General features: G+C 35.4%; 1 protein-coding gene across 6 annotated transcripts; it reads right to left on the bottom strand.

Annotated features, from left to right (window-relative positions):
* Nucleotides 1-810: 810 nt before the first annotated feature.
* LOC142339352 (uncharacterized) lies at nt 811-11847 on the bottom strand. 6 transcript variants are annotated; one of them, XM_075389348.1, is made up of 3 exons: nt 11705-11847; nt 5663-5764; nt 811-4646 (listed from the first exon to the last, which is right to left on the bottom strand). In XM_075389348.1, exon 3 carries the CDS (start codon nt 4481-4483, stop codon nt 1535-1537), a length of 2949 nt encoding a protein of 982 aa, XP_075245463.1. In that variant the 5' UTR covers nt 4484-4646; nt 5663-5764; nt 11705-11847; the 3' UTR covers nt 811-1534. The 6 variants fall into 6 exon arrangements, with proteins under 6 accessions (XP_075245463.1, XP_075245460.1, XP_075245459.1 ...); XM_075389345.1 differs by lacking the exon at nt 5663-5764; XM_075389344.1 differs by lacking the exons at nt 5663-5764; nt 11705-11847 and adding an exon at nt 9239-9580.
* Between the last annotated feature and the right edge of the window lie 745 nt (nt 11848-12592).

A 12592-nucleotide genomic window follows, 5' to 3' on the forward strand; every position in this document is an offset into this window, starting at 1 on the left:
ATATCAACTCTCCTCGCTTCACATCCCCCCAATCACCACCCCTGCACATCGTTCAGGACGTTAGGGCCCCATCCAGCCAAAGACCCCCTCCCAGCGGCCCCGAGTAATTTATCAGACTGTAAAGGCTAAACTCAGCTTGAGTGAACTCAATGGCCTCAATTTTATTTTAATGAGGACAAACTGTACATACAGAAACTTAAATTCATGTGATTTTCAGTCTTTCAGAACTGAATTCGTGTTTTACTATTGATTTATGCTGGTTCAGCGTTCAAATGCTCTCCGACCCAAGTCTTGGTGACTTTTTTGTCAGAAGTGAGAACGTTTCACCTAAAACTAATTTAACATTTTTAATTGATTCAGTTGTGTCTCAAATGAGTACTCAAAAACTATTCTCACGGGAAATGTTTTTCCGGTTTGCAAAATAACTTATAGTTTGGATTGACATTGATCGGCAATAGCACACTAAAGATCCTACGTTTTCCATTTTGATGGTGTCAACTTCGGTAGTTCTGCCTAGTTAGGGCTATTTTAATTGTTACACTTTTGTAGAAACTTTTTGAGAATTTTTAAATTTATACTAGGAATTAGAAAATCTGGGTTCATAAACGATCATTGTTATTGTCACGAGTTCAGCCGGAATCACCAATGGAATCACACTCGCCTCCTTCTTGAAAAAATTATTTGAGGTAACACTTCGTTTTTGCACTCAAATCCTTCCCGCAACCCGTATGTTAAAGCATATTATTTTGAGCTCCCCACTCATTGGGTGAGCCCCACTTTTTGAGAAAGCTATCGTTCACAAAAGAATGGTGAATGGTCAAACTTTTAATTTCCTTACTTTTCTATTTACGAGATTATATAAAATTTATAACTAGATATAGGATACAGTTTGTGTACCAAGAGAAATGAAATTGAACAGGAGATAAATGGAAGCTATCTGTTCATTATTTACAAGTTGTTATGGAATAGCAAAACACTAATAGAGAACTTCTTCAATGGTGGAATTGAATTGAAATGTTGATCAAAGGCACAAATTGGAAACAAATAGAAGTTGATAAATATTTGGGATCTATACTGCCACCCCCAGTCGCACGTGCTATTTTTAATATAGTAACATGCTATACAGCAATTGATAATTTGTGAAAAGGAGGTCAAAAAACGGGGGTGGGGGATAGAATAGATCCAATAGTTTTATTAAAATGCAAGCACCGGAAAGGCGGAAAAAGAGACTAGTTCATCCAAGATATGATAATTGCCAGATAAGCAAACAAAAACGGTTAATTTAATACATAATCAAGAAATATTCGTAAAAATTTCTGCTAAAATTTAATAAAGGTATTTACAGTCGCTCAAGAAAATAATTAATAAAAATAGAACAGTCTTTTAGGCAGAGTTTGAACGGCTTTTCGCTCGAAGTTAAGGTAGCTTGACTCGCAGCTTTATACTTAAACAGCACTTTAATTTGCAGTTCGAGTAAAAGTTTGGGTTAAAAATGGCATTAGAGAAACGGATCTAGTGTTCTGCTTTTGAAAAACTAAGCAGTCGGCAATGCATCCAGTTCAACGCTAGAGGGCGACGGAAGGTCGCGTGTAGTCGTCAAATTATGACTCCCATTCGAATGTTTGTTGGCGACATGCCACGACAGCAAATTTGTGGAGGAAAAGGTCACGTTACATAATGTGCATTTATAGGGCAGGTTTTCTCCGTGTGCGAGTTTGATGTGCTGGTTTAGCCGACAATTTAGGGTAAATTTTGAAGAGCAATACGGACATTGGAATCGTCTCTCTTTGTGCACTTTTACGTGGAGATTCAATTTGTATTTGGAAGCCGAAGTGTATGAACAATCTGGGCATTTGAAGGGGTTGCTTGCGTTCACGTGATACTGCAAGTGAACTCTGATATGACTGCTTTGAATAAATTGTTTTCCGCAGTAACCACACTTAAAAGGTCGCTCAGGGTTATTAGTTTTTATTATTGCTTCTTCTTCCGAGAGGATTTTGGTGGGTTTTTGCGTGGGAGCAATTTCTAAAGTTGGTTCTTTTGCTTCCATTGGACTGAGTGATAGGTTTAAAGGTTCACTATCGAGTGATAGGTTCATTGGTTCGCCTTTGACGTCCAAGTTAGGTTTTGACAAATCCCAGACTTCGGAGTCCTGTTCCTCGATTTTGATTGGTTGATTAGAAACTGTCAAATCTAATGCATTAGAGACATTACCAGTCACTAAATTCTGTTCTTCTAGGCAGTTTGAGAAATCAAAAGTGTTCACATTTTCTGATTTTGCAAAGTTTGCTGTTTGACCGTCATTTTCAGCTTTGAACAGCAAATTGTCAAAAATGGAAGTCATTTGGTTCTGAATTGCGTCCACAATTGTGCTTTGGTTTAGTGGCTTCTCCTCTGTTGATGGAGAAATATTAGCCGAACCTGGGGAGGCTGAGCTTCCCGATGCCGAGTGCTCGGATTTTATGCTTATGGAGCTTTTGCTTATTGAACGTGTTGAATGAATATTTAAATCGTCATCAGAATTGAGCTTGTCATCAGCATCATCGGGTATTTGTAAGCCGAAATCCCACAACAAAGAAGACTCAGTGTTGAAACCCGAGGGTGCAGCTTCCGGTTTGATCACCACTACGTCATCCGGGAGGTCAAATTTGGACGGAAGAACTTCAGTTTCGATCAGATTGTTATCTGAGTCTGAATGCTCGTCAAAATCGTCGCACATGGACAAATTGTCAATATTGCGACTCAATTTAGAATCAGGACTTGTGAATGATTCCTTTGGAAATTCGAGAGAGTTTGACTTGAGATTTGATCCTTGCTGCGTTTGGTTCTTGGCAGGAATGTGAAGAATTCTGGAAACGGTGTTATTAGGATGCGTGATTTCGGTTGTCATGGCAATGGTCCTATTACTTTCAGCTCCAGCAGAGCTATTATCTTTTATCTTCGGGGTTAACTTTGGCAGTTCTTGATGGTTAGAAACATAGCCTGATGCAGATGTTTTTGGTTTTTTAGCAACTTTGAAGGCGTCTTTCATTCCATTTTCACCAGTCAATGACTCATTTAATTTTGGACATTCTTTGATATGATAATTAAATTTGACTTGGTCGCGATAAACTGCATTGCACCCTGTGCAGGTCATGACTTGTTCACTGTCGTTTTTCACGCCTGTTTTTGAGTGGGTTGCGTAATGATTACGTAATTGGTAAGGTAACATGAAACGCTTCTTACATAAGTCACAAGCATAAGGTCGTTCTCTATGTACTTTCATATGCCGGGTTAATTTGTAATAGTTGGGCGATTGGTAGTCACATAATTCACATTTGTATGGGTTATTAGCGTTGCTATGGTACTGAATATGAACCCTAAGTTGACTATTTTGGGCAAATCGCATTCCACAACTTTCGCAAACGAAGGGTTTTTCGCCACTATGAGCTCGTTGGTGAACTTCTAGTGAACTGTGTGAATTCGTTTTGTAGTCACAGATCTTGCAGTGATATGGTGTAATTCCTTCATGCTTCATCATGTGTTTTTTCACACTTTGTTTATATTTGAACTTTTGTTTACAAATGGGGCATTCGTGCTCTTTTTCATTGTTTTTGTGCGTTGCTACATGTTGATTGAAAACGTACAACTTAGAAGTGACGAAACTGCAATCTCCACACTGGAATTTTGCGACCTCTTTGCCACCCTTACGTAATATTTTGTCTTCATCTTGATCGGTCGAACTTTTGATTACATCATCGTCTGCGTTTTGGTCCAAGAAGTTGACACTAGGTGATGACGCGTCCTCAGAAAATGACCCCAGATCCGAAGAAGCGTCAACTGGGTTGATATCTTGTACAAACGGTTCTTTGAGTCTGGATTTTGACCCAACTTTGATCGCCGTTCGACTTCCTGCTGAAATGGGCCTAGTTCCAAACGAAGTTGTTGGAGTTTTAACAGAATGAGCTTCATCTCTGACATGCTCAGTAGAGTCGCTGGTCCTCTTACGGCTGTTCTTCTCATCGACTGCTGAATTTTGTATCTGATTTTGTTGCATTAACTGAGTTTGAACCAAACTCATTATTAGAGGGTTCATTAAAAGAGCTTGAGCACCCACGCTCTCTAAAGTGGATGTTACAGTGCTTTGCAGTTTCTGCGCTAACATCATTTGTTGAAATAGAGCCATCGTGTCTGTACTCCCCAAAAGATTCGATATTTGAGGACTGAGTTTATTTGCATTGGCTTCAGTAACCGGTTCAGTTTTGGGTTTGATCGGGGTTTGCGAATTGCTTGCAAACATTTTGGCCAAGTTGCCTACCATGTCTTGCAAGGCATTATTGCCGGTAACCGAATCCGAATTCTTGCTTGGTTCGTTTACTCTGTTCTCTGAATTTCCATTTGCAATTTCTGTATCAATTTTTACCCCTGAGCCGTTTTCAGTTAATGACTGAACAAGGCGCTCTAAACTGTTGCTGAGCTGTGATTGGTCAGTTTCAGTTGACATCGCTTCAGCTTTCTGCTGGCAGAAACTTCGTTTCTCTTTGGTTTCCGGTGTAAATAAACAAAGCGTATAAATTTACTTTGTCCTTTGTTCGGCGAAGAGCTAATTTGTACTTCCGCTCTGTTGAAAGATCTTCAGATTTTCCGAGAGGTGGCCGATTGTGAAACTAAATAAACAAATTGGTTATCAGTTATTTAGTTTTCTACAAATTGGTTGTTAACAACTAGAGCAGTTGATAAAATGAATGATACTAATTTTGAGTTCTATATTAGACTGAACTGCCTCATCTTATGAAACTACTTTTTGTTATACCAACAAAAATGACGAAAAAGAAAAATAATCTGCAGTACTATGCGAAGAAAGATCCTATTTTTGTCGTAAATGCGAAAAATGCTGAAACAGGTAAGTTTGAGTCTATCAAAAAAGAGGGTCGATCTACTAGTGAATAGTATAGACGTACAGTTAACAATAGCCTCTATTGAAAAGCAGGAGCTAAGCAATAATTAAGTCAAAACGGCTGCAAAACAAACACACGCACTCTCTTATCTTAGTAGAATGCTACTACTAGCCAATTTTTATCTTTTCTATACCTTTCTCCAGTTTGTTGAGGGGAAGGGGAGCCAGTAGCAGGCAGGCGGTTTGAGTAAAAATGGATTAAAAGCCAGAATTGAAGCCAGAAATGAGGAGAGAGAGAGAATTGAATGCGGCACACGGCAGCCGTAGAAAGCGCTTTAGAAAAATGAGAGGCTTAGCAAAGAATTGAAAAGCAGATGTTAACTTTACCTGGCAAGAACAACCGGTGTTGCTAATACTTCTTGCCTTCTTTCCTCTTTATATTTCTATTTTTTTCTTAATATGCTCTGATATGCTGGACAACAAATAAAGCACCGTGGTTGTAAATTTTAAACATCCTATGTATTCTGTTGTACACAACATTGTTATGTAGGATAATGCTATCACAAAAAAATCCATTTCAAGAGGAGTGCAAATGTTCCGCTGATATAAAAGAGCATAATTTTTTAATAATGTCCATTTTTCACAACGATAATTTCAACTTTATGTTAGCTGGCAAGGTGCAACACACGAAGACAACGAAACATGAGCAGCCAAACAGTAGTAGTAGTAGTAGTAGTAGTAGTAGTAGTAGTAGTAGTATTAGTGTAGTACATCTTAAACGCTAACTATTTAAATATTCCCCCACAATTCGCTCACTCATTTCCAAATCACTTGTTCACATACTCCGCAGCTATTTTGTTCACATTTTCTGGTTTTGTTCTCTACTCTCTGAAACGGAAGGATGCGCTAATAATTTAAAAAGCAGCAGGCTTTTGAAAGAGTTATCGTCTATCACTCAACAATTCTCGCTACTCTTTCTTATCATCCTCATCTCATGAAACTATTCGCATCTAAGGTTCACTCTTCTTCCACAAACGCAGCATAGCATTCCCAACGTTATAAGTTTCAATTATCAAAACTTTGGTTTTCAAAAAAGATCCACATGCTATGGATTAACTGTAAAAAGCAAACAAAAATGCAATTTAACTCAAAATTCTGAAGAAATGGTTCTGGTACAAAAACTGTGCTGGTATAAGGGAATAAAGCATAGCTGGATGAGCTCAGAACAAGCGTCTCAAGGGTTTATCTGAAAGGCTAACTATTAAATTTTCAAAAATTTCAGACCGAAACATGGACGAGAGATTAGCGTTGCAATCATTACCTTGCTGAGTCTATCTCTTGCTCCCACTGGAGGGAACGGTTGAAGTTTAAAATTACAGAAATGAAGTTTCATCAAGAGTATCAAAAACGCTTTGCTAATTTTACTCCGAAACCTCCGTAAAAACAGTTGATTAGCGAGCTTAACACAATCCACAGTCGGGGAATTGAGATTAAAAATTTTATTCGTTTGGAGAAAACAAGTAAAAAGAGAAAACAAAAATGTAATCAACAGTTTCAAAAGTAATAAACAGTTTTAATCGAGAGTATCAATTTCAGCATTTATCACCTCGGAAACTTCAATCCAATTTTTAAACAATTACAACATCAGATATTAAATTTACAAATACTTATCCAGAAAATTTTCTATAAAAAAGTAAATTCAATCTTTCCAAAATTAAATTGTTTTGGTAAGCTGTGACAACCTGAGCAGTAATCTAATGTAATTTTAAGAGAAAAAAATTATACGCATCGGAGATATAATTTTGTTTCGCTCATGTTTTTTTCTATATCAAAGCGGTAACCTTTTTTCACTACGAATGTACTTTTCAATTATGAAAATGTTTTATCTCTCAACCATTTGGTTTCGAAGTACTTGAAAAAAATGTTTTTTAAGCAGTTCAGATGAAAATGGCAAAAAGCATAGAACGTAGGGGCTTAAATAGTTGTTCTTTTGTTTCTTATATACTCTTCTTGGGCAAAAATTTTCATCAAATGTTTTCAAAATAAGCAATTTTGCAGAAAAATTTTGATGAAAAAAATTGCAATCCTGCCATTAACTTCAATTTGTTTTGCGCTTTTAAAAATTTTTCACAAACGCCAACAGTTAGCTCAGTGTGTTTGTTGCAAAATTCATCTGGAAAATAAAATAACTGTTAAGTTTTTTTCAACAACAAAATTGCGGCAGTATTGCATGAACAAAGCGTTGATCCCATGGGCGCACACGTTTTTGCGTAGTGATCTGGTTGAGAAAACTAATGACAAAATTAACTTTAATGTAGTTAAGAAAAGCAGCAAAACATATTTTTGAAAATAATTATAGATGAATTCATCCACTGATTTTGTAAGAAAATTTATTTTTTTACAACTGATTTTTTACACAAAATTTATGATATCTTAGTCAATTTATGCGCAAATTTGTTTTTTAAGTCTTTTCCATAGTTGAGACAAAATTTTAATGAGTATTCATGCTCGAGTCGAAAACCTATTTTTGCAAAAATTATATGCTAAGTATAATCAGAAAAAAATTTCAACTCTGAATAAACAACAAATCTTTAAATACAGAATTTACACAAAACTGCTGGGCACGAGTGTAAACACAAAGATTCTAAAACAAAGCAGTAACTATTCTTCTCCAAATTTACTCCACGTACGGCAATAAGAATTTCAATTGAGCTTAATTTTTAGTCAGTTTGTCAGTTTACGGTATGCCACATAAAATTGACCTTCTTTCAATTTTATAAAGATCTGCTAAATTTGTTCTTCTACATCACTTGGTTTTTTTAACTAGCTGATATTTTTCAAATTAAGCATTTTTTTGCATTAAAAGTGAGAACAAACAAGTCTCAGTCATTCAAGAAGTTTGACCATTTTCGCTCAATAGCACGAAAAGTTTGACAAGGACTCTTTGATAATAATCTGATTTGATTTCTTAAATTACGAAAATGAATTCGAGGTAGCCGGTCAATTTTGTTTGCAAATCCAAAAATTATTAGAAAAGTTTATTAGATAATTATTAGGATAATAATTATTTGGATAATTATTAGAAAAATTATCCAAAAATTATCCAGAAATTATTAGAGTGCAAATTATTCGAAGTCAAACTAACGTTTTTAATAGTTTTGTTCACAAATTTTCCTGCAATCATGATTGAAGTTAAGAGCGGAAATTGGTTTGTGAAATAAAATTACGGAGAAGCTGGGTTTTGTAGAGCAACGCTGAAAAGCGATGAAAAGATTAAAAGTTATTAGCACCATTGTCCAAAAAAGTATATAACTACTATTGACACTTACTCGTTAAACTGGAACAATAACTGCTTTTAGCTCTGAGATGTTTGAGGATTGAATCCAGGCAGTGGAAATAAATAAAAGATCATAATATTGAATCAGTGAGCTCGGAAGGGGAGAAAGGGGGAAAATGGAGCGATATTATTACTTGAAGCACCTGTAATTTAAGCTATATTGTGTTAATTGTGAGTGGCGGATCGGCTTCTCAATTCGAATTTAAGTGGGGATTGAACAATTGGAACAAAATGCACGCTCACATAGAGAGCTTAGCGCGATAACGCTTAACAGGTAGAGAGGTAGGCAATAATAACATGTAGAAGAAGGCTGGAAAAGAGATTTATAGGAATAATATTAACAAAAAATAGAATTGTATAAGAGTATTAAAAACATCTGCCGTTTCAGAAGGCGCTACTACTCTTATGACTACTGCTCTTGCTACGCGTGTTACTTGCTACTACAGAACCTGCATCCAATTTTCACATCCATCCCTGATTAGCGGTGGAAAAACCAACAAAATGCAGAAAAACACGCTCAGACACAATTCATTCACACGACCACCAAAATTGCTCAAGTGAAACATGCATTCTTATCCTTGTTGATTCACAACCAAAAACCAACTAATAAAAATAACGAAAAGAAGAGAGAATAACCACAAGGAGCGTCGAATTATAACCAAATAAATCCAGCGACACAGCGCACACTCACTGTAAAGTACAAACATAAAAATTCCCCCCGAAAATTGATGAAAATGATGTGATGAAACATCGTGAGTTTTCAGATGTTGTCCAGAAATCATTCACGCTTATCATTATGCAACATGTTGATATTTGTGCGATGATAACTATCCAACTTGACTTTTCACACCACAAAGTTTTCATGTCCAAGTTGAAAACGTTTCATTTCACTTTACTTAATTGAGAAATGCGTTCTCTTGAAAAAATATGCAGCCAATTTACTGAAATTCGAACATGGCTATCGAGATAGCAAAAATGTCTTCATTTGGGCCATGGCTTAAAAATAAAAGTTGAAGTAGTTTTACCTGACTTGCCCAGCGTCAATGATGAGAATGAATCGTTTCCGGCTGCTCAACTGGAAAAGTTCGAAATAGAGAAAAAATCCAAATGAAAAATAGAAATGAAGAAAAATGAAGAAATATTTTGGACTGACCAATCAGTGGCATAAAAGTTATGATGATAATTATAAAATTGATCGCAAATTGCGAAAGTGTGAGGTAGAGCGAGTGAAAGAGCGAGAAAGAGAGAAAACTGAAAAGCGAGAGAGTGAATAAGTGAAGTTAGAATAAGAGAGATGTTGTTCAAATATGCAGTGCTAACACGCGCAAAGATAGGAAAGCCAAGAGCAAACATCTCTCAAGCCAATGCTAGAGAGAAAATGTACGTTAGAATTACCTCAACTTAGAGACTAACAACCACCAACACTAACATGCAATCGTCTTGGTACTAACGTATACCACCACCATCACCATCACCAACACCGACACAACCATTCGAGCTATTACCAATCGCCAAATCCGCCAAGGCAAAGGGTCAGCCGCACTCTAACCAATTCTTGTTGATAATCGTACTTCTTACTAACTAACTAGCTAACTAGTTAGCAATATTAAATATTAATACCTGATGCTTATAATCATTTTGCAGCACAAAGATCTCTGACACTGTCTTGGCAGAGAACGACTCGTGATATTTCTGCATAGTTAGTTTTAGAATAAAGATTATGCTAATAAACTAGCTGACGAAAACTTGATAAATTAGCTATAAACAATTCAGGACAAACTTCACTGTCGCTGTTTTGAAGAGACCAAAACTCACGTTAATACTGATACAGAGATTTGTGGGGGCAGATTTATAATTTTAACTGACATTACTCAAAAGAGATTCTAATTTCAGCAAATAATATTAAATTTTGCAACTCATGTGAACAATAAAAGAGGCAGGAACAAAATAGCTTGCATGCAACGTTTTGTTCGAAAATGAATGCGTTATGTCTCCACCATTGAAATTTTTGGTTTCAAACCCTCGTATTGACATCAACTGATAAAAAATAGCTTAAGCAGCTATTACATGATCAAGCTTCTGATTTTAAGTCTAGCAAAAATAATTTTTTTATGGGTTAAGCAGAACTCGTTTCGTGAGTCTTTTTTAATGATGAACATGATGTTGAAGCAGCCACCAACCAACAGCAAACAGCATGGCAGCCCACATTAAACTAGTTTAAACTTGCGATAGATTTACGAAAAATTGAATTCTTCAGGTAAGTTAATTGAGACAATTGGACTATAATGCCATATTACTTGATCAAAAGAAATTAGGTATGTTATTTATCAGATATCAGTTTAAGATGGACTTTTTAACTCAATTCATTTTTGAAATTATGAAACAAAGACTCTAATACAACAAAATCGTTTATTGACAATAGATCATCAGAATTGCAAGATGAAGAAGCATAATTTTGGACCGAAGAAATATAGTTTATTTGAGTCACGCAAGAGTCTTCATGGACAATTTGGGCCAATAAAATCTTTTTTAATGATGGGTCAATATTAACTTAATATTGACCCATCTTTAAATAAGATTTCATTTAAAGTTTATCAAACTAACAAATTGAAACCAAAAAGTGAACTGGTCCGAAAAAAGGGAATGACAGGAGGGTACTGGAAGAAATCAACAGATGGATATTGAATATCAGTAGAAAGAGGAAAAATTGGGATGGAACCGAGTAGTCGCAAAGCTACCAAAGTTAACAATTTGTGAATTTTGTTACGTGAACGAAATGAATTTAAAAAATGGTTCTTTTTGACGAAAAAGGAAAAAACTGCACAAAAATTTAGCAAAACTTTGATAGAAAATCTCTATTCATTAGCTTTTTTGAACTTCTGGGATCACCTGATTAAAACTAGACCCCCATGACTGAGATTATGAGCAGTTTTTTATAGTTAAATTCAATAATCATTTCTCTCATCTAAGTTCCCAAGTCTCCATCATTCTGCTTTTGAAGTATCTTTTGAGCTATTTTGAAGTTACTGTTTTTGTTTCGAACCTCCTTGACATGCAGATTGGGCGCTTCATAGTCTTTTGTCGTTTTTTTTTAAATGAGGTAGATAACTTTTAAAGATTAACTGATTCAGAAATATTGTTGAAATTGACAAAAAAAGTTTTTGCACATATATTTCATATCCTTTATCAACGATCAAAATGTCAAAAATTGTCGATATCTATAAATGAAACTTGAGCCTGAAACAAACAAGCTACAAATTTGTACAAATTTTAGTGGAAAATGGTAAATCAGTTTTAATCTGAACAGTTTTTTGAAATCTTTCAATTGTTATGATGTCTGAACATTGGCTCAATAACTTTTAATCGATTATACTGAGTTCATTGTGGTTGGATAAATTAAAATATTATTACATATTAAAATTATTACTAATTAAATGGCTTATTTGAAACTTTTCAATTATAATACATGGAATAAACTAATTCACACTTACATAGAGTAGAATCCAGTGAGCCCGATTTTTCACTATCAATTGTGATTATTAGTCAGTGATTATTATAACTGAGGTATGGTGTAATTATTATTATTCTCGATTATGAGCATAGCAGATGCTAAAAGACGTGTGCAGATATGAAGCACGTTGTCAAGTATTTTCTTGATTATGTTTGTAAAAGTGACGATGATATTTTTGCTCTAATACTACAGATGATTGTTGGTTTGTTTTGCGATTGTTAATACACTCACTTGCTAGCTGAGTTAGTTTGTGACTTTTCAGCACTTTGTAATATGTTGTTTTCGGCTCTAGTTTGTTGGCATGGCATGCCTTGACAATATTTAAACAATTCTCTATCGCTCGTTCTCTCTAGATCTCGATTTTGTATTAAAATGTGCCATTATCATCAGCACTGTTAGTACTATGTATATATATGTTCTAAAGTTATAATGACCAAATTCAAAACTTACCAAGCACCGATTTAAGCAAATGCTAAAAGTTCGCCAAAAGTCGAGATGTAAATTAGCCAAGTTTCGATGTAAGTGTTCTCTGTCGCTTACCATGCTCAACATTGTTCGTTTTTTTACAGTTTTCAAAAAACAGAAAATCGTGTTAAGAAAAGTGTTTAGTTAAGTGGTCTGCAACAATAACTTCTAAGCATGGCCGCAATTTTTATCCAATTCGCAAAGCGAAATGTTGTGAGCACTTGATTCTCTAGCGCGTGGTAGTTGAAATGATGAAAAACTGCTAAATGTGTTATTCTTTTAGCGTTCGGAAGTTAATGTTTTCGAAAAAAGAGTTTTAACGAAAAAATTTACAACGCCGCAAAATGTAGACTTTTTGGTGCTTTTTGGAGCTTTTTTGGTAAGATAGACGTGACCTCGCCAC

The sequence above is a fragment of the Convolutriloba macropyga genome, chromosome 5 (genome assembly GCF_964194025.1).
Source record: "Convolutriloba macropyga chromosome 5, txConMacr16.3, whole genome shotgun sequence".
Classification (NCBI taxonomy): Eukaryota; Metazoa; Xenacoelomorpha; order Acoela; family Convolutidae; genus Convolutriloba; species Convolutriloba macropyga.